The 18334-nt window shown below is 34.8% G+C and overlaps 2 protein-coding genes across 4 annotated transcripts; both read right to left on the minus strand.

Moving 5' to 3' along the window:
- Positions 1 to 347: 347 nt before the first annotated feature.
- Positions 348 to 2203, minus strand: LOC133284923 (heavy metal-associated isoprenylated plant protein 36-like). Its single transcript, XM_061482057.1, has 3 exons — positions 1960 to 2203; positions 1786 to 1861; positions 348 to 1530 (listed from the first exon to the last, which is right to left on the minus strand). The coding sequence occupies exons 1-3, from the start codon at positions 2026 to 2028 to the stop codon at positions 518 to 520; spliced, it is 1158 nt and encodes a 385-aa protein (XP_061338041.1). The 5' UTR covers positions 2029 to 2203; the 3' UTR covers positions 348 to 517.
- An 8017-nt stretch (positions 2204 to 10220) lies between these two features.
- Positions 10221 to 17119, minus strand: LOC133284924 (respiratory burst oxidase homolog protein B-like). Of its 3 annotated transcripts, none has more exons than XM_061482060.1 (12): positions 16527 to 17119; positions 16013 to 16172; positions 14753 to 14801; positions 14200 to 14313; positions 12947 to 13375; positions 12093 to 12479; positions 11906 to 12001; positions 11696 to 11811; positions 11483 to 11585; positions 11275 to 11348; positions 10611 to 11116; positions 10221 to 10519 (listed from the first exon to the last, which is right to left on the minus strand). In XM_061482060.1, exons 1-12 carry the CDS (start codon positions 17032 to 17034, stop codon positions 10410 to 10412), a joined length of 2652 nt encoding a protein of 883 aa, XP_061338044.1. In that variant the 5' UTR covers positions 17035 to 17119; the 3' UTR covers positions 10221 to 10409. The 3 variants fall into 3 exon arrangements, with proteins under 3 accessions (XP_061338044.1, XP_061338043.1, XP_061338042.1); XM_061482059.1 differs by having other exon boundaries at positions 10611 to 11125; XM_061482058.1 differs by having other exon boundaries at positions 10611 to 11125; positions 11254 to 11348.
- Positions 17120 to 18334: the final 1215 nt, after the last annotated feature.

Genomic DNA, 18334 nt, shown 5'->3' on the forward strand with positions numbered 1-18334 from the left:
TACTTAAACGTTTAAAAATTAAATTAAATATATATTTTTTCTGTGTATATGGTTGAATCTTATCATTTCACCTTTTTGAACCTTTTATTTTTTAACACGTATCTCAGTATTTGTTCCATTTGGCACACGTCAGACCCCTATAACCAATAAACTTCTACTGCTTCACGCCTAAGAAGCATATGCATATGGCCCCTCCATATTTGTTAAAGCCACAACCGCAAAGTGATATGGAGAATGTGGGGTAGCATCTGAAGCCCAATAATTTTCTAATCTAGCATATTATCCTACTATGATACAAAGCAATAAGAAGAAAAACAACCACTGAACAAAAAAAAACCAGACACCATTTATTATTCTACACAACCTTTTTTTTTTTTTTTTTTTTTTATAAAACCTAAGCCTTTAATGATTCTCCTATGTCTACTAGTATTACAAAATTACCCCATGCAGGCCATGCTCATACAAATTGTATAAAAAAGCACTAGAATGGAATGATTGCGCGCAACATGTCTTACATTCACATGACCGAGCATGCATTAGGATTTTCATCGCTAAAGAACACGAATGAGTCAGAGGGCTGCGATGTATACGATTCCGATTCGTACATATACGGTGGAGGCTCTACTTCGGTACCTGGACGCACCACATGGGCGTATGAATACGGTTGTGGTGAGGCATAATACGCTGCACCGTAGTTGCTTGGATATGCCGTGTGATAGCTCACGTTATAAACAGGAGGAGGGTGAGGTGGATAGTAATGCGGTGGGTACATGTGATGACGTGGAGGACTCTCATTGGCTGGGTTTGAAATTGGAACTGAACCTGGATGTCCTAGACCATGACCTTGACCTTGACCTTGACCTTGTGCCTGGTTAGCCGAACCAGAGGGACCAGGGGCACCAGAGTGTGCAATAGTAACGGTAGCACCCTCGTTGCCGTTATTATTGTTATTCCCTTTCTTCTTTTTCTTCTTTTTTCCTCCACTAACACCACCTCCTCCTCCGCCGTCGCCGCCGCCGCCGCCTTTCTCATTCCCTAATGCTTCATTTTCGTTAGGAACTTGCACTGCGATGCTGACTTTTTTCTCCGTCACCGGTGGCTGGTTACCGGCAGGTAACATTACGGTTTGCCTCACCTCTTGATTTGGTTCTTGAAAGTGTACCGTACCGGTTTTACCCGTTGAACATCCTTCACCGGTTTTGTTAACGTTAATCTCGCCACATCCGTCGCTGTTTTTAACGGCGTTATTGCCACCTTCGACGTTTTTGGATGTATCTTGACCGACAACTTTAACAGTTTCTTTATCGTTTTCACCGCTTTGGTTTGTTTCTTCCTTGCTCTCAGCTGGGTCGTTCTGTTTCTCGTTGTTCTCTGATTTTACCTGCTTTTTCTTTTTCGAATCTGCTTTTTCAGGCCATAACTCTGCATGCTTCCCTGACTTAGTTAATTTCTTAATCAAAGTATTGCCGTCAACGTTCCCCGTTACCACTACTTTTTGTTGCTTCAAATCAATGTTTATGTTATAAACACCTGGATTAAGAGGAGTTTAATTACAGTGTTAATCACAAGATCAAGAACCCTTCATGAAATTGGTTTGAGCTGATCTGGAGAACTATGATACTCGTGAGTTTTATGCAAATGAAAACAAATATAAAACCTATTGAATAGTTCATAAAATTTTATAAGAATAATTGTAACGTGTATGGTATAAGAAAATAATGAGGATTTTAAATACATATGAAACTGAATACAAAAAAAAGGGGATTTGATTTTGAAGATTTTTACCGTCTATGCTCTGTAGAATTTTCTTTACTTTCCTTTTGCAGCCCTCGCAGTGAATGGAGACTTTCAACGGAATGGTCTGGGAGACATAAGCGTGAGAAGTTCAGAACCTGTTGGAGGGTACTCAAGAGTTGTTAAAACAAATAAATGAGTGTAAACGGTGGAACAATGCTTTACCTTGCATATGAGAGGTTCTAAATGTTCTTCCACTTCTTTAGCTTCCGCTTTTAATTCTGTTGCGGCCATTTGAACTTCAGAGACCGAAGAAGCAGAGTCTGTTCTGGAGAAAGAGAAGAGGGAGGAAGGGTACTCTGAAACTAATGGGAATGCTTTAAAAGCAGAGAATCAAAGGATTTAAGACATTAATAAATAATTTATTATTTAAAAGGGAAAGGAAAGAAAAAAGTTAAGGCTTTCATGAAAAGAAGGGATCTTGTAAAAAGAGAGAGAGAAAAACATGAAATACGTATTTGAATACGAGTCATTCAATTTTTGTTTTGTTTTTTTAAATTTAATAAGAAATAAGTTTTTGTAGTGGACACCTATCAATAGCATTTGATGCGGCTTCTGCTTTTTTCTTCTTTTGCCAGTCAGTGCTCGATGCCTTTTTGAACGAGTTCTTTTTCTTTTCTTTTCTTTTCCCGCTTGTCCTATGATCCTCATAAACTGATAAAGCAGGGGCAGTACATGAAATTTGTTTCAGAAAACAAGCCACGGTTTGACAGGTTGGGCGTTTGGTACACGGCATTTGGTCGGATTCCCGGGAAATTGAATTTTTCTAAATTTTAAATTTCTGGATATTATGGTAAACTGAATGTAAAAATCATATTTTTAAAAATTGATATTCCCGGACAAATAAAAATTTCTCCGGTACCAAACGCCCCCTTAAACTGATAAAAGAATTTCGGGAATATATCCGTCTAATCAACAATCAGGTAGTCTGTCACGTTGTAACATTTACTCTTTCTCTCTCTCTCTCTCTAAACTATTTTTCTCGGGGCTTATTTTTCTCTAGGATAAAAGGTTTGTTTCCTGAAAACACGTATATGTTTTTTACGGTCTCATTATTTCTTTAAAAAAAAACTAAAAATTAATGAGTCTGTATGAGATTATTTTTCTCTCTACATTTTTCTTTATGATGTTACATCAAAATTTCTTACTATTTTTTTATATTGTCACTCTTATTTAATTTTTTAATTTTTTTAATTACCATTCTTTTACTCCAATCAAATTAGTTATCTACTACTACTCTTTATTTTGTTTAAACTCCTTATCATTAATTTAATAATGAATGATTAATTAATTTAAAAAAACGAGCCTTGTAAAATTGATAAGCCTCTTATACTCACTTCACTAATCTATTCATGTAGGGAATTAAGATTGATAATAAGCAATGGTGGGTTAATTGACCCTTTTATCCTCAATTTTAAATCAATTTATCATTTTTTCCTATTCTCAAACTATATATCAATATTTTTCTTGTTGACCGTTGACCGACAATTATTCGAGTAAGTCAGTAAGGACAAATTGGGACAGGGATATCACAATGTGTAGGTCTCAGGCAAACACTAGAAATTAGAGGGAGGCGTGCGGGTGCGTGCGTGAGGGAAGAATGACTCTAAAAGGGCTATAAGTGATTTGTGAAAATGTGTCTCTTTAATAGAACAGAGGTATTTATAGGGGTGGACACCTCCTGGTGTGAGTTATACTTGAACCTAATCGTTTTTGCCCTTGTAAACCCCATTATATAAGATAACACGCCCTGATTTGTATGTGTACATAGGATATGGATCTAGTGTAATGATAGAATATTTATCTCACTTTGAGGGTACACAAGCAGGTCGATATTTATAACGGATTGTAATGCTCAGGCTAGAGTTTAGAGCTTATAAAGTCGGTCCAGAACACCCTTTTATATTTATTATGCTCAATTCTCTATAAAAAAAAAAGGTTCGCTTTTTTTTGCAGTAAGTCAATACGACGTCGTTTTGAGACGGAAATTATGGTGTTTTTGTAATTTTAATTTATTAATTTTTTGATATTTCAATACCAAAACGACGTCATTTTGGAAATAATGCAGATAACTTATCTGCTTTAACTGCGGAAATATTTTTTCCAAAAAAAAAAGGATAAAATGTTTTTTCTGCAATTTACAAGGGATAAAATTATTTTCTACAACTTTAAAGAAGATAAAATTATTTCCAATAACTCTAAATAATATCATTTTGCGGTTGAGGACAAAAATGCAATGTATTCTAAAAATTTCACATTCCTCTTTTATATGAATTTTACTAAGGGTAATAAGTTCGTTATATTACAGGAAAAAGTCTAAGTTTCCTCCGGACACATGAATTGATGGGCTCCACCAATATAAAAAATCAAAGAACAAAATAAAATAAAGCGTAACTTTTAATGTGTCAGCTGGACGGATGTTTTTCTTTGCGGTAACAAAAGGGAAACATCTCCCTTTTACTAAAATACTTTACATTTTTTTTTTCAAATCTTAAAACGATCTCATTTTGAATCGAAGGAAATAAAGTTATCTCCGACCGTAGAAAAATTTAATACCGGAAAAATCTCCAACGTTTCATGATTGATGAAAAAACAAAGGTGAAGTTTATTTTCTTGTATATTTATAATTCAAAATTAATTCCTCCTTTAAAAAACAATAGTTCCTTTTCAAAAGTATATCATTTAACCCTTTATTTAATTATTAAATAATGTATACTTATTACACATATATAAAAGATTTCTTACATGGTGCTGATAAAAGGAGAAAAGGCAAAACATGCATGTACTTGAAGGGTAAAGGCTACTATTATATAAAGAAAAAGAATGCCGTGTTTTTTTTTTTTTTTTCCTCCACAACTTTAATAGACGGGAGTTTGCAATTGACATATCTTAGTATATACAGATAGGATTTTGGTGTAACCTTACGGGAAAGCATTGGTTTAGTTGTAAAGCAAGACTCGAAGACTTCCATGTTAAGTTTTTAGCCAGCTAAATGATCGCTTTACAATAGTATTTATTTTAGGGTTTAACTTTTTGTAGTTTCTGTAAAAAAAGTTTGTCTATCGCTTTCACAAATAAAACAATGGGTTCCACAAAAAAAGAAATAAGTCTGCAATAGAATTCGTTTAAAACATTTGTCTATTTACTTCAGAGAGTACATTGCCTGTGATAGATACAAACTTTTAAATAACTGTAGAAATATTTTTTCTCTTATTTTATCTATTAATTTTTATAAATTTTGTCATTTTCTGTTTTGCCCTGGCGACTAATTTTATATTTGCATTGAATAATATGTTATAAATAATGGATATAATGTTTCTCATATTATAATGTGTTAAGTCCATGTGGGGCCATGTGAGTAAAAGAAAGAGAAAAATAAAATATCAACCTCACACAATTTTATGTATTAAAATAATTTTATCTATTAAAATAATTTTATCTATTAAAATATAAGAAATATTAAATCTATAAATAATAATAGTTGCCAATGACTTTTATGCTACATTTCATTTTCAAAATTTTCCTTTACATGGGGGCGATTCAATTGCAAGGCCGATTTGTTTGTGCTGAATAAATCTTATTTTGTTACTAAATATAAGCAGCAAAAAACCATCTAAAATGAATTTCATTTTATGACTATTTTTTTTAAAAATATATCATATAAATAACACTTTTCTTATAGGTTACGAAAGCTAGTCTATTGAACCACAATTTTTTTAAAAAAATACAATAAAAGTAATCTTTATAATATTTAAATTGATGATAATTAGAAATTTTTGGCAAATTATCTTTAGATCAATGAGAAATTAATTAAAGATTTAGTCTATTTGTTAATTAACCCTCAATTTTAAAAAATAAATAAATAATATGTTGTTAGGTGATATACTGATACCTTGTAATATATATATGGGAAAAAAGTTTCCGATGTTACTTTAGATAACTTTATCAAATGTTCATCGAAACGACGTCGTTTTGGAGTTGAAAAATTAAAAAATTAGAGTGATAAAGACTATTATAACCCTGAAATAAATTAAAATTACAAAAATACCATGATATCCGTCCCAAAACGACGTCGTTTTGATGAACATTAGATAAAGTTATCTAAAGTAACATTAGAAAAAACAAACCCTATATATATAGATATTACATTTTAAACTAATAAGCCGACTCACCTCTATATGGACTAAATCCAACCATATTATGCCAGGTCGAATAAATATTTAAGTTTACATTTGATAATCTAATTCACACATTTCTTCGAAGTTATTCGGACTAGCCTTGCCTATTTCGAAAACTCTAGAAACTGGTTGAAGTTACATAATTGAATTATCAATTATATGTTGCTAAAAAATTTTATTTTCTATATTATTATGAGTTAAATATTTAATTATCAATTCTATCATACTATTTAATTATTGGATAAATTAAGTGATATATTCAAGAATCCAATTAGGTTTCAAAATAAGTATGAGTTAAATGTCCACCCACATTGGCCCAATATCGTATAATGGGAGCTGGTAGGTCCAATAATAAGGAATCAAGAAAAGGGTTATGGTTCCAATATGTCAAATCAATCAAAGAGTTTTCTTCTTTTCATCAAGAGATTACTTCGGCACAAGGATTTGGCACTTTGGTGATTTGACTGAGAAAGACTATCAATCTCAAAATTAAAAGATATCCAAAAGCCGCAATCATTGCGATGGAATCAGGTGTTCTTTAATTCCTTTTGGATTCCTCGTCGATCCAATATGATATATCCGAGGGGTTTGCTGTGATGGTTTTCAACATAGGATATTTGGAGAATCCCAACAATTGGTATAAGAGCCTCGATCGTATTGAATCATTAGGATTTATTGTTTAAACTTTTGGAAATTACATAAAGAATGAATCTTTTAGAAATCTATGATTCACACTTTAACAAGGTATGTTATTTAAACTTTTGAATCTGCATAAATATTGAATCTTTGAAAGAATATGGCTTCATAATTGATGAGAGTTCGTTGTTTGAATTGAGAATTTGAATGAACACTGAATTCTTTTAGGAAATTTTGGACTTGTCGTTTGAAAAAAATCAAATATATCGTGGAAATATTTGTTAAAAAGAAGTAAAACATGTGTCAGCAATCCTGAGTGGTCAACTTTGGACCCTTGAATGTAAACAAATTAAAATAAATAGGATAGAATGACTTTGATTGTTAATCATTTTTTGTTCAGTGCTTTTTAAAGTTCTATATTTTTTTTCCTTTTACTTTTTCCTATTTGATTAAAAGCTTCTGCTGATGGAAGCCAAATATCGAGGCTGTTCAAAAGAGAAAAATAATGGAGAGAGAAAAATTAGGGAGAGCTCTAGAGAAAAGCGCTCGAGGAGAAGAGGAAGATGCTAGGGCCAGAAGTTTGAAGAAACCTAAGGGCACTTATGACCTTGTGGATGCCAAAATGGATGATAAAATTAAGGACAAGGGTCCGTTGTGGTCAGGGAAGCTAATGTAGAGGCGCACGCTGAGCATTTAAGTGCCAAAGGAAAGTGTGCAAGGAAGGGCAAAAGGCTGGTATCTTACCTGGACAAAGTCGTATGCTTGAATTGAGACAATAATGGAGATGACAGTGAGGAGGAGGACTGGGTAGCTTCTCAAATAAGAGAAGAGGAAGAGGGGGACGTACCAGATGAGGTCGGAAGTAGGGAGGACGATGATCCACTTTGTCCAACTTATGTCTTCTCTAGGCAGGGGGTCCTTTAACCCCTATCTTTTGTGTTATGCATTGAAAGTCTAGCACACTTGATTCAGAAGGCTACATCGAGAAAGCTATAGAAACCTGTTGTGCTTAGGAGGAATGGCCCAACAATATCACATTTGTTCTTCGTAGATGACCTCTTATTTTTTACTGAGGTATCAGTCGATCAAGCCAGGTTGATTAGTGATATTCTAAAATACTTTGGTGACTGTTCTGGCCAAAAAGTTAGCACGGATAAAACAAGGGCATTTTTCACTAGAAATGTCATCCACACCATAGAGGAAGAGATCACTCATGAAATGGGATTCTCGTTTGCTGCTGATCTATGACATTATCTTAGTATACCTCTTCTGAGTGATAAGGTTAGGCCTTCGTCTTCCAGCTACATTCTTGAGATGATGGATATGCGTCTTAGTAATTGGTGTAGGTCTTCTTTGTCGTTGGCGAGCAAGTCTACCCTTGTCCTCTCCTCTATACTGCGTTACTCACTGCAGACTTGCCATCTCCCTATGGCTACTTGTTATAGCATCGAGAAAAGATCTAGAACATTTGTGGGGTTCTACCATTGAGAAAAGGAATATACATGCAGTGGCGCGGGAAAAAGTTTGTTAGCCCAAGAAGTATGGAAATATTTGCCTTAGGAGAATGAAGGAGAATAATCAAGTATTTCTTACGTAGGTTGGTCATGGCCTCCTTATGAAAAAAACAGTCTTTGGTCGCGCGTTCTCAGGAGAAAATATGGAGTGGGGGGTGGACTCATTCCTATGATTAAATCTAGCTGCCAATCGTCGAATCTTTAGATGGGTGTCATGCGTGTTTGGCCCAAAGTGGTTGAAGGTTCAAGGATTCAGATTGGCAATGGATCTCGAACAAACTTTTGAAAGGACAACTAGCTTCCCACGAATGTGAAGGTCACTATAAAGGATGATGTGCATGTGCTTATGGAGGTGCGTGATTGGACTAAGGATAATTTTGTTAATACTCAGGGGAACTATAATTGGAGTCTGTTGTCTCAGTTTGTGATCCCTGCGACAATCAATAGTATTGCTTATGTCATGCCTCTTCAACATGATAAAGGGGATGACTTTGTGGTCTAAGGTCTTTATGATGGTTGTCTATTCTCTGTCAAGTCCACTTGTGACATGTTAACGGGCAGGACAGATGACACTGGAAATGATCCTTTGGAGAGATCTTGTTGTTGGAAAGACCAAAGCGGATCCAAACCTTTAATTGGTTGGCCATAGGCAACAATCTTCTAACCAATGAAAGAAGATGTCACAGACATTTGGCAGTGGACAATGTCTGCCTAGGTGCAATGAAGGGGTTGAAAGCACCATTCATGTATATCGAGATTGTATTTGGAGAAAGGTTCTATAGAGTTTCTTTGGCCTATATTGGAGATGGCCTGGCTTCTTTACATTACCAAGTCAGGTGTGGCTTCTGCGGAATATTGAGTGTACCAAGAGTGTGCATAACAATGTTTGGGGGGGGGGATTATTTGGCGTGCTTTGTTGGCTTATGTGGAAGCACTGGAACAACTTAGTTTTTGATAACAAAACAGCATCAAAAGACTCTATCTTAGGAAAGTGAAGGTGTTTATCTCTCATCTGGATGAGGGTCGTAGAGAGTTATGCCCGCAAGGGTTGTAAGCTCGTCTTAAGGAGGAGCACCTCATATGTCGGGGGTTCCCTGAGGAAGGGTGGTGTAAGGTTAATATTGATGGGTCTTACCTTGAGAGTGGAATGAAAACCAGTTGTGGTGGAGTATTCAAGGATGCTTCAGGTAGTTGGTTGAATAGTTTTTACAAGAATCTTGGTGTTGGGTCATCCTCAAGATTAGAACTCTGGGGTTTTTTGCATTGGTTGGAGGTTAATTGGGATATGGGCATTCGCAAATTGTGGACTGCAGGTGATTCCCAAGTGGCTTTACACCTAATCTCCAAAGTGTGCGAGACATCTCATCCCATTGCTCCTCTAGTCAACTAGATTGGAGAGTTGTTAAGGAGCCCATGGACTGTTGGACTTAGCCATGCTCGTAGAGAGGGCAACAAGGTTGCTAATAGACTAGCAAACTTGGGCAATACTTTTTTATTTATTTTGACATGCATGTATTTGTGGATCCTCTTAAGGCTTGTGTTGCTTTGTTAGGTAGGGACATGAGGGGCATTTCTAGCCCGAGGGTTTGCCCTGTTTTGTAACTTATTTCCATTGGTTTAAAAAAAAAAACTTCTACTGATGTGAATGTATAACTGTAAAAGTGTAACATTTAGTAACATAACCGAAACATGAGGAGATACGAGAATTGCATTAAAAAAATCATGCTAATTTTATGTTATTCCTAATGATATCAATACTCCCCGTGTTTTGAAATCATGGTACATATATAATCGCCCTAGTTATATATGGGGTTTACATTTCTGCGGCTGCTGTACGTGCAGCAATCAAATACTTGCCATATATATACTTGAAAGCATTAAATGCGAGAATCATAACCATACAAAGGATGAAAGCATTAAATGCGGAGAATCATAACCATACACCTGTCGTTGCTGTGCGTAAAACGGCTGCAGAAATAATTTTACCATATATATATATATATATATATATATATATATATATGCTTGGTGATAACAGAAACTAAGAAGTTTAATGTTATATATTACAATAATCATTTGATTTGATTGTGTGATAGCATACAACATCACGAATTTATATTACTTGAAAGTGGAACACAATTTTTTGATACATTTATACAATTCCATATATCAAATGCAGCTAGCTATATATATATATACCCCTACAACAAAAAATGATCCAACTATAGATAACTATAGACGTTACAGTTTAAAAAAAAAAAAAAAAAAGGAACTATAAGAAAAGAATCTAGAAGTTTTCTTTGTGAAAATCAAACTTGGTGCTGGTTTTCCTGGAAAAGTCCAGAGAAAGCTTTCTTAGTTCCCCAACCAATCCGGGCGCACCACAGTAAAAAACACCTGAAATTAATACAGTACATTGAAAATTAGCTAAGCAATATGTATAAGTGTAAACTTCAGCAATAAAATTAAGAGCTAATTCAATTCTTACCAACTCTTTTGTCAGGGTGTTTGAGAGCTGTATGTTTGAAGACATTACGCCAATTGGGTCTAGCAAAATGTGACTTGACCCTTGTCCCTGAAACTATGTCCACACCATTTTTGGCATGGTGGATGGACTGAAGCATTGTGATCAAAGCCGAGCGAGCATCTCCTTCTTCATACACACTTGTGCAATAGTTGTGAAGCTCAATTACTCCTTCCTTGTCATTCTCTGCTACCTCATTCATCACCCCTTTAAACCATTCAAAGGAACCTTGTTCACGAGTAACCCAGTAGAAATAGGCTCGCTTGGTGGCAAAAGGTTTTCTCTTGTTGTTCTTAACTCCGTTTTCCACCAGTCCTTCTTCTGAGTCTTCTTGTTGCTTAATGTTGTTTAGCACGTCTTTGAGTATGCTAATCAATGGGGTGGCGCCAATTCCTAGCCCCACGAGAAGGAGGACATCATAGTTTTTGTAGTCCTGTGCCGGAGCTCCATAAGGTCCATCAACCAAGAGCCTTGGCATCCTGCAAATTATTAATTTGAGCTTCACTAGGATCAGAAATAAACTTTTTTTGCAAACTCAATATTAGTATCTTGGGCTATTGTTCTGTATCTCTTAGCTCTTTTTAATTATACACTTAGTTAAAACTACAATAAAGACATATTAGCATACCTTGGTTTGTAGTTGCCTTGTAACATATCAGCTCGTAAAAGACCACTTTGGTCATCATTTGCTGGTTGACATGCCTACATCAATCATGTTTATGGAGTAATAAGCTTTTATGTCAACATGAACAACATTTGAGAAAATTTGCAGCTTATAACATAAACGGATTCTTCAAATAAAAAGTACACAATTGTTCTATAGTGCAAAAATTCACCTTGGCGAAAACAGCCTTCAGCTGTGATGTCCAATCACCCAAAGTTCGAATGTGAACGCTTAAATAGTCATCTCCCGGAGCTGATGTAATAGAAAAGGGATGCCTATAGATATATACAAGTACAACACAATTAAATTAACTCTTCGTATGAATAGCATAATAAGAGCAATAAGAACAGGAATTTTTTTTAACTTAAATTAGGTGCATACGTACCATTCAAAAGGGGAGACATCTGAACAGTTAACGTAAATATACTGGCCACTAGCGTACTTAAATCCTTGTGGTTTAGACATATGCAATGCAAGTACATTTCCTGGGTACACTGCAACCTGGATTTTTCCGAAGAATAACGTTAAAAATTGATCCGTAACTCCGTTAGTTACGTTAAAACAGAGAGAGGGAGTGAGATTCTTGAAAATGTACCTTGAGAATCCTCACGGATTTGTTGCCAGCCCTAAAAGCACGAAGTAGCCTTTCACATGCGTATAGTATCATGGGAACAGCGAGATACATCCACGTCTATGCCATTAAATTTTGTATAACCGAATTCAGCTATCTATATATATAACAACATGATGAAGAAAATTTCCAAACGAGTGAGAGTGCTAACCGATTTCTTGTACCATTCTTTGCTGAGGTAAAGGAAGTATCCGTGAATGATAAAAAGTACATAGACGATGACGAAAAGGTGGTGTGAGTACCAAAACGCGTTGAAACCGGTGAGCTTCTTGAGGAGTTTGGGGAGTTTTAGCCTGTTCCGACGGAACCAAGGTTGTGCCAAAGTGAATGCTATAGCCATAAGCACCACCATGACCACCCCGGTCCAACCCTCGGTCCCTTTCACGAACCACCAATAATTGTTGGGCCTCTTATCCCCAAAAAATGGTTTCATGGGCTCATATTCTGCATCCGTAGCGTGTAATAACCTTGGGAAGTCACATGTCAAATGTGAAATCGCATGCAACCCAACCCCAATCGCAATGCCGAAAGCTATCACCTAAATAAACACCCAACATGTTTTTTTTTTTATTAGTAAAGCAAATTAATCAAAAATAAATAAATTTGAACAAATATAATAGTATATAAATTAGGGAAGGGATCTACTTACCACCAATTACGTTTATTATTTCTTACCATCGAATCTTAATCCGTTAATTTTCGTCAATCTGACATTTATAATTTATTGGATGACATTTATTAATTAATTATTAATTCTCAATAAATTATAACAGTCAAATTGACGAAAATCAACAGTCAAGATTTGTTGATAAGAAGTGATAAACTTAATTAGTGGTAAGTATATCCTGCCCTTAAAACCCTTATAATTTAAGGGATTAATATTTATTATGAAATAATTTTATCTCTTACACATATATAAAGTGTGTGGAGCCCATATTTTTTATCACTCTTCTTTTCACTAAGTAATTTTATGAGCTAAGACATCAACATTAATCCCATAAGTACCTTGTGAAAGTTGATGTTGTCATCAAAGGGAACAGCCAATCCTAGCTTGGTCCTGCTTCTGAGCCAAGTGATGGTGTTTCTGCAGACAGGTAACAAGATTAAGGCCATGTTGAACTTGAGGGTCTCAGCGCCGCCCTTAGCTGTTGTGACACAATAGCCCATGATATGGAACACGGCACGGCGCTTGTATTGGATGAACTTCCAAGTGAAAAGTGCTGCGCAAATTGAAAGCCAAAGGGCTATGACCCAAATACGTTTCCAATTGTCCTCCACGAAGTATGCCAGTGCTCGAAAGCCCCTCTTGATGGGGTTGTGCTCTTTGGTAGGGACTAGCTTCTGGCTCAGCATTTGGCTCAGAACCCTACTATCCGTGGTTATGTGGGTTGATTGTGCTGGGGCTTGCAGAAGAAGCATTTCCAAGTTGTACAGCTGCATGAGAGGCCATAAATTTACGTTGAGGATCATTTCACAATTCATGTAATAATTGGGCTTTCAATAAAAAGACATAAACTTCATTTATTTATTTCATTTCATAAATTTACGTTGAAGAACAAAACAAGAACCTTATTAAGTTAGATGATAAAGTTATTGGTTATTTTCAATTTATTTAATTCTTCTCATATATATTATCATGAGAGATTATTTATTTTGAACCAGCAACACCATTTTTTAGATGGTCCCTTAGTGTAAATAGGAGAGTAAAATTGAAAAAGAAAAAAATAACAGAGATAAAAAAGAAAAGAAAAAATTAATGTTGTAAGAGAGAGAGCATAAAAAAATATAATGATCCTGGACCATATAAAATATTTCGTCGTGTGAACAAAAATTAAATTAGAGAAGAATTATAGGTTCAAGTTTTAGTAATAATTCATTCGTACATCTTAAAATATTAAAAATAACAATTTCAGACTGTTTTCTAAGACTAAACAAGTTTTAATGAGGCTTTGGGCCCTTTTCTCATTGACGTTGACGGCTAGTTCTTAGTTTCTTGTTTTTTATTATTGCTAAAGGGCTAATTGTTTTAGCCTGTTAGAGATGGTACAATGGCTGGCCGAAAAGATCAGACCCTGATTGGATATGGAAAATATGTTATCCAAAGAAAAAGCACCCAATGTCAATGGCCAAGAATGCACCGCACCTACCAAGCAAAGGAATATAAAAATATAAACCCCACCATCAAACCACTTATGACCTCCATTTTCTAACTGATCAACTTAATTTGTTTGGATTTTATCAATGTACAGAATATAAACCTCAATGTATCCAAGGTTGGCCGGGTCCAGCTCCTCCATGATTAGGGCAGCATATTCCTCTGCACGCTCTTGTATTTTTGACAGCTTATTAGCTGAAGCGCTTAATGTGATAATCTGCAAAATGAATCATACAATGCAACAATATTCACACCACCACATTCTCTAGTAAGATAAGAAATCTAACTTATTAGAAATTAGAATTTTAATTTGAAGGCACTATGGGCCTTTGGCCTAATGATCACTCGCTTAGTAAAAAGTGTGTGCTTCCCCTCTTCTAAGTTCAATAATCAAGATTCGGATATCCTCCTATATAAAATAAGTCAAAATTGTGTGTCATTTTAAAATGATACAAGTTGTATTATTTCATATACACAACAAAATAGGACTCACACCTTTATTTTATTTTTTCAGTAGGACTTATAATTTTTTGTGTCTATGAAATTATACAACTTGTGTCATTTAAAATGACACACATTTTCTCCATAAAATAATAATATAACAAAGTTTTAGTTTGGGACTTTCCTTTTCTTTTTATCTGATAATAAACTCTTACCTCTTTTACTTCTTCTTCGGTAATTCGTCCATCAGCATTCTTGTCCACCCTGGCATGAGTTTGGTTAAGAGGTTAGGGAATAAGTAACCAAAAAGTGCTTGTAGACCTAATCGAGATGCAATATCGTTTACGCTTAATTGGCCCAAAATTGACTAAGATAAACATGCTTGATGTTCATGGCTGCTAATTCCATGTATATATATATATATATATATATATATATAGTCAACCAACCTAACCATTGATTAGTCAATCCATGCATATATTACTGTTTCTCATTTTTAGTTGCTCATTTATTACTATTCACTCATATAATAAGATTTGTTCAAGGGTACGTTTAATAGTGAATCAAATACTTCGAACCATAAAGAATAAGCAAAAAAAAAAAATTATGAACACTAACTCTATAGAGAATAAGTGTATATAAAACTATTCATCAAAGCTAACTGAACAAATAAAATAATGTCACTTCAAATATTTTTTTTGGAAACATACAAATAGTATTTTTTTAAATTTTCTGGAAAGATACTTAAGACAACTTAATTATATTCAAATACAAAATCAATTTTTTTATTTATGTCCATCTAAATCTGCTTTAAAATAAATCCATCGTATACATCAACATTCGTATATTGCAATCCACTCTTATTTCCTATATGATTCTCTCGTTTCTATGTCCTGGTACCTTTTCGTCGCTACTTGTAAGTAAGACAACAATTTTTAATCAAATAATTAACATGTACAGTACTATGCATGGTTTCACGTGTCCATTCCGCCAAATGCAATATAGCTGTTTCTAAGTCTTATGGAGAGAAAAAAATGGATAAACCACGGAGTCAATCCTATTTAAGTTGGGTTCAAAATTAAGACTTTAAATTTTTTTGAAAAATATTATTAAAAATGATCAAACACATATTCTCACCCCATCTACTCAACTCTCACCGAACATCTCAACTCTCACTGAACATCATCATTTGGTTTATGGCGAAAAAATTTATACTCCAAGTCCACACAATGTGTAACGATCTTATAGCATCATAAGAAAACTGAGCACCCTATTTTGACGTTAGTTCAAATATTAAAATATTTTATGTTGAAGCCTTTGTTTTTGTAGGGCCATATGTAGAAGCCAATTAAACCCCGTCTCTTTCATGCTTTAAAATAAGTTATATTTCTTCTACCATATCCTAATTTTTCTGGGTACATGACAAAACATTAATATTCCAAGTGAACATGAAATCAATAATAATGAAGACTTACATGTCAAAAAAGATCTGAAGCCTTGAATCGAAGCTCTGATCTGTAATTTGGTCCCAAAATTCACGCAACTCATCCTTGGTTACGGAAGCGGATGTTATGCCTCGACGACGAGTTAATGCATCAAATAACTCACCGGCAAATTCCTTCGACTCGTTCATTCCTAATTATCATTTCCATCCAAAATTCAGAAACATCATTTCTTATTATGAAATGCTGGCCAAACCCACTAAAGAAACATTTGCCAACAAATTCAAACAAGAACAATGCAAAGTAATGATGAATTTTATAATTTATTTATTTTTGTATTAACTCAATTCTAACTAATTCTTTGAGAAGAGTTAGCTCCTCATATATCCATAAACTTCAGTTTTTTGAATCGGTTATTCGACTGATCCGAAATGTAAGGCGAATTAGAGATCAACCTCACACAAAAATAACATGTGAAGATCGAACTGACATGAACAACCACAGTTTCGTAGTAACTATGAATTAATGAACAACAACAATAACATACCTATGCACTGGCCAAAGCGAGTCTTGGGCAGTTTTCCATCAACGGCAAATTCATCAAAGCGCTTCTCAACATGGGACCAACCTTCAGTTCCAACGTTTTTGGTCATAAACTTGAGACCTTTTAAGGCACGAGAAGCACCGGACTTGCTTCTATCTAACTTGTCGAAAGCCTTGAAAGATGTCATGCGCTTCAGTTCCTGCGACACCTGTCTCAGCCGAGCCGACAGCGACGACGGCCTCATCTCAAGGCGGCTGGCCAGGAAAGCTGTCTCGGAGTCGCCGCCGCGGATGTTTTGGACGGACACAGAGTCGTCGCGAACGTCCAACGTTATCTCCACCATGTCGTCTTCGTTGTTGTCCTTCAACCTTGCGCTTCTGTTCTTGCTGCTGTTCCTTTTTGTGGAAACTAAGGGTCCACTCAGAGGCCCGCTGAAGCCCACTCGCGAGCTTCGACTTTCCGTGCTCTCTGTCTCCGACCATGACTCTTGTTGATTTTCTTGAATCTCCATTGCTACCAGCTAGTTATTGCTACCAAACTTGATATAGTTTTATATATATGTAATATATATATATATATACCCCTATATATGTTTGTGTCTATGAACAATAAAATGAAAAAATTCTATGGTCTTGGATGGGGAGATTGGCAGTTATAACACAATGATTATATTTATATATAACATACATGGGTGTTTCTGTTTTCTTTTGTTTTTATTTTTCACAAAAATTATCTTGAAGGATAAGGTTGTACTTAGAAATTGGAGTGTGTTTATATGTGTATATATAGACAGAGAGAGGTAGGGAAGGAATTGCGTGGGTAGGAAAGTGTGAAAGTTGAAATGAATTGCGCGTTTGGTACAGGAGAAATTTTTATTTGTCGGGTAATCTCAATTTTCAAAAATAAAATTTTTACATCCAGTTTACGATAATATTTAAAAATTTAAAATTTTAAAAATTTTAATTTTTCGAAAATCCGAAAAAAATCTGTGTACCAAACGGTCCGAGAGTAAATAAATAAAGAGTGGTGGGGATAAAAAAGTCAAATAATGGGGGAGATGAATCAAGGGGCGCATGTGGATATTGATGTGGTTTTGGAGGCGTTAGTTGACGGAGACGAGGAGTGGTTGGGATTCAAAGCCTTCTTCTTGTGTTCAAACTTTCAAACGACACGGAGAAGCAACTAAGAAGTTGCACTTGCATTTGCCTGATCTCATTTTCTCTGCAAGCAGAAAACACACAAAGTTCTCTCACCGTTAAAGTGTCAAGTCAAACTCTCGCAACAAAATATTGGGGTAGGCCAGAGTGAGGAAACTGACATAATGATTATCTCTTGGTCTTCTAGAGCATTACATGGTTACATTCAAACTTCAAAGTCAAAGATATGTGTTTTTTTTTTTTTTTTCACTGTACCATCTTCCACTTATTGTTTAAGATTTCTAAGAGCCCATCCGTTGGAGATTGGATAAAATCATAGGATCGGATAGGAGTGGGAAAATATATGTGTCTAATAAGCTCATAGGTTTGATGCAGATTATATTCAGTATTTGAGATGAATCATGATATAATATAAATATACAAATATATTTTTTTAATTGAATTTCAGATGATTTTTTAAAATAGTTTTTCTTTTACTTATTTACATATTAATTCTCATTTTAAATTATTAAAAAAATTTAAAAATCATAGTTTTAAATAAAATATATTGATATATATAAAAAAAACTTACAATTTTTTTCAAAATTTATAAAAAATCCTCACGAATTTCTTTAAAAAAATAAATTTTAAATTAATTGTTAATATTAGTCGATG

Source organism: Gastrolobium bilobum, unplaced genomic scaffold, assembly GCF_033153095.1.
Source record: "Gastrolobium bilobum isolate Gb01-03AN ecotype WA unplaced genomic scaffold, APGP_CSIRO_Gbil_v1 utg15403, whole genome shotgun sequence".
In the NCBI taxonomy this organism is placed as follows: Eukaryota; Viridiplantae; Streptophyta; class Magnoliopsida; order Fabales; family Fabaceae; genus Gastrolobium; species Gastrolobium bilobum.

What these genes read in the sequence shown, in the direction of transcription:
- LOC133284923 (XM_061482057.1), bottom strand. Translation starts at nt 2,028, where the DNA reads ATGGCCGCAACAGAATTAAAAGCGGAAGCTAAAGAAGTGGAAGAACAT. An exon ending in TAGAACCTCTCATATGCAAG is followed by an intron (nt 1,862 to 1,959) that starts GTAAAGCATTGT and finishes TATGTCTCCCAG; the next exon opens with ACCATTCCGTTGAAAGTCTC. An exon ending in AATTCTACAGAGCATAGACG is followed by an intron (nt 1,531 to 1,785) that starts GTAAAAATCTTC and finishes CTCTTAATCCAG; the next exon opens with GTGTTTATAACATAAACATT.
- LOC133284924 (XM_061482058.1), bottom strand. Translation starts at nt 17,034, where the DNA reads ATGGAGATTCAAGAAAATCAACAAGAGTCATGGTCGGAGACAGAGAGC. An exon ending in TCGCTTTGGCCAGTGCATAG is followed by an intron (nt 16,173 to 16,526) that starts GTATGTTATTGT and finishes AATGATAATTAG; the next exon opens with GAATGAACGAGTCGAAGGAA. An exon ending in AATCCGTGAGGATTCTCAAG is followed by an intron (nt 11,812 to 11,905) that starts GTACATTTTCAA and finishes GGAAAAATCCAG; the next exon opens with GTTGCAGTGTACCCAGGAAA.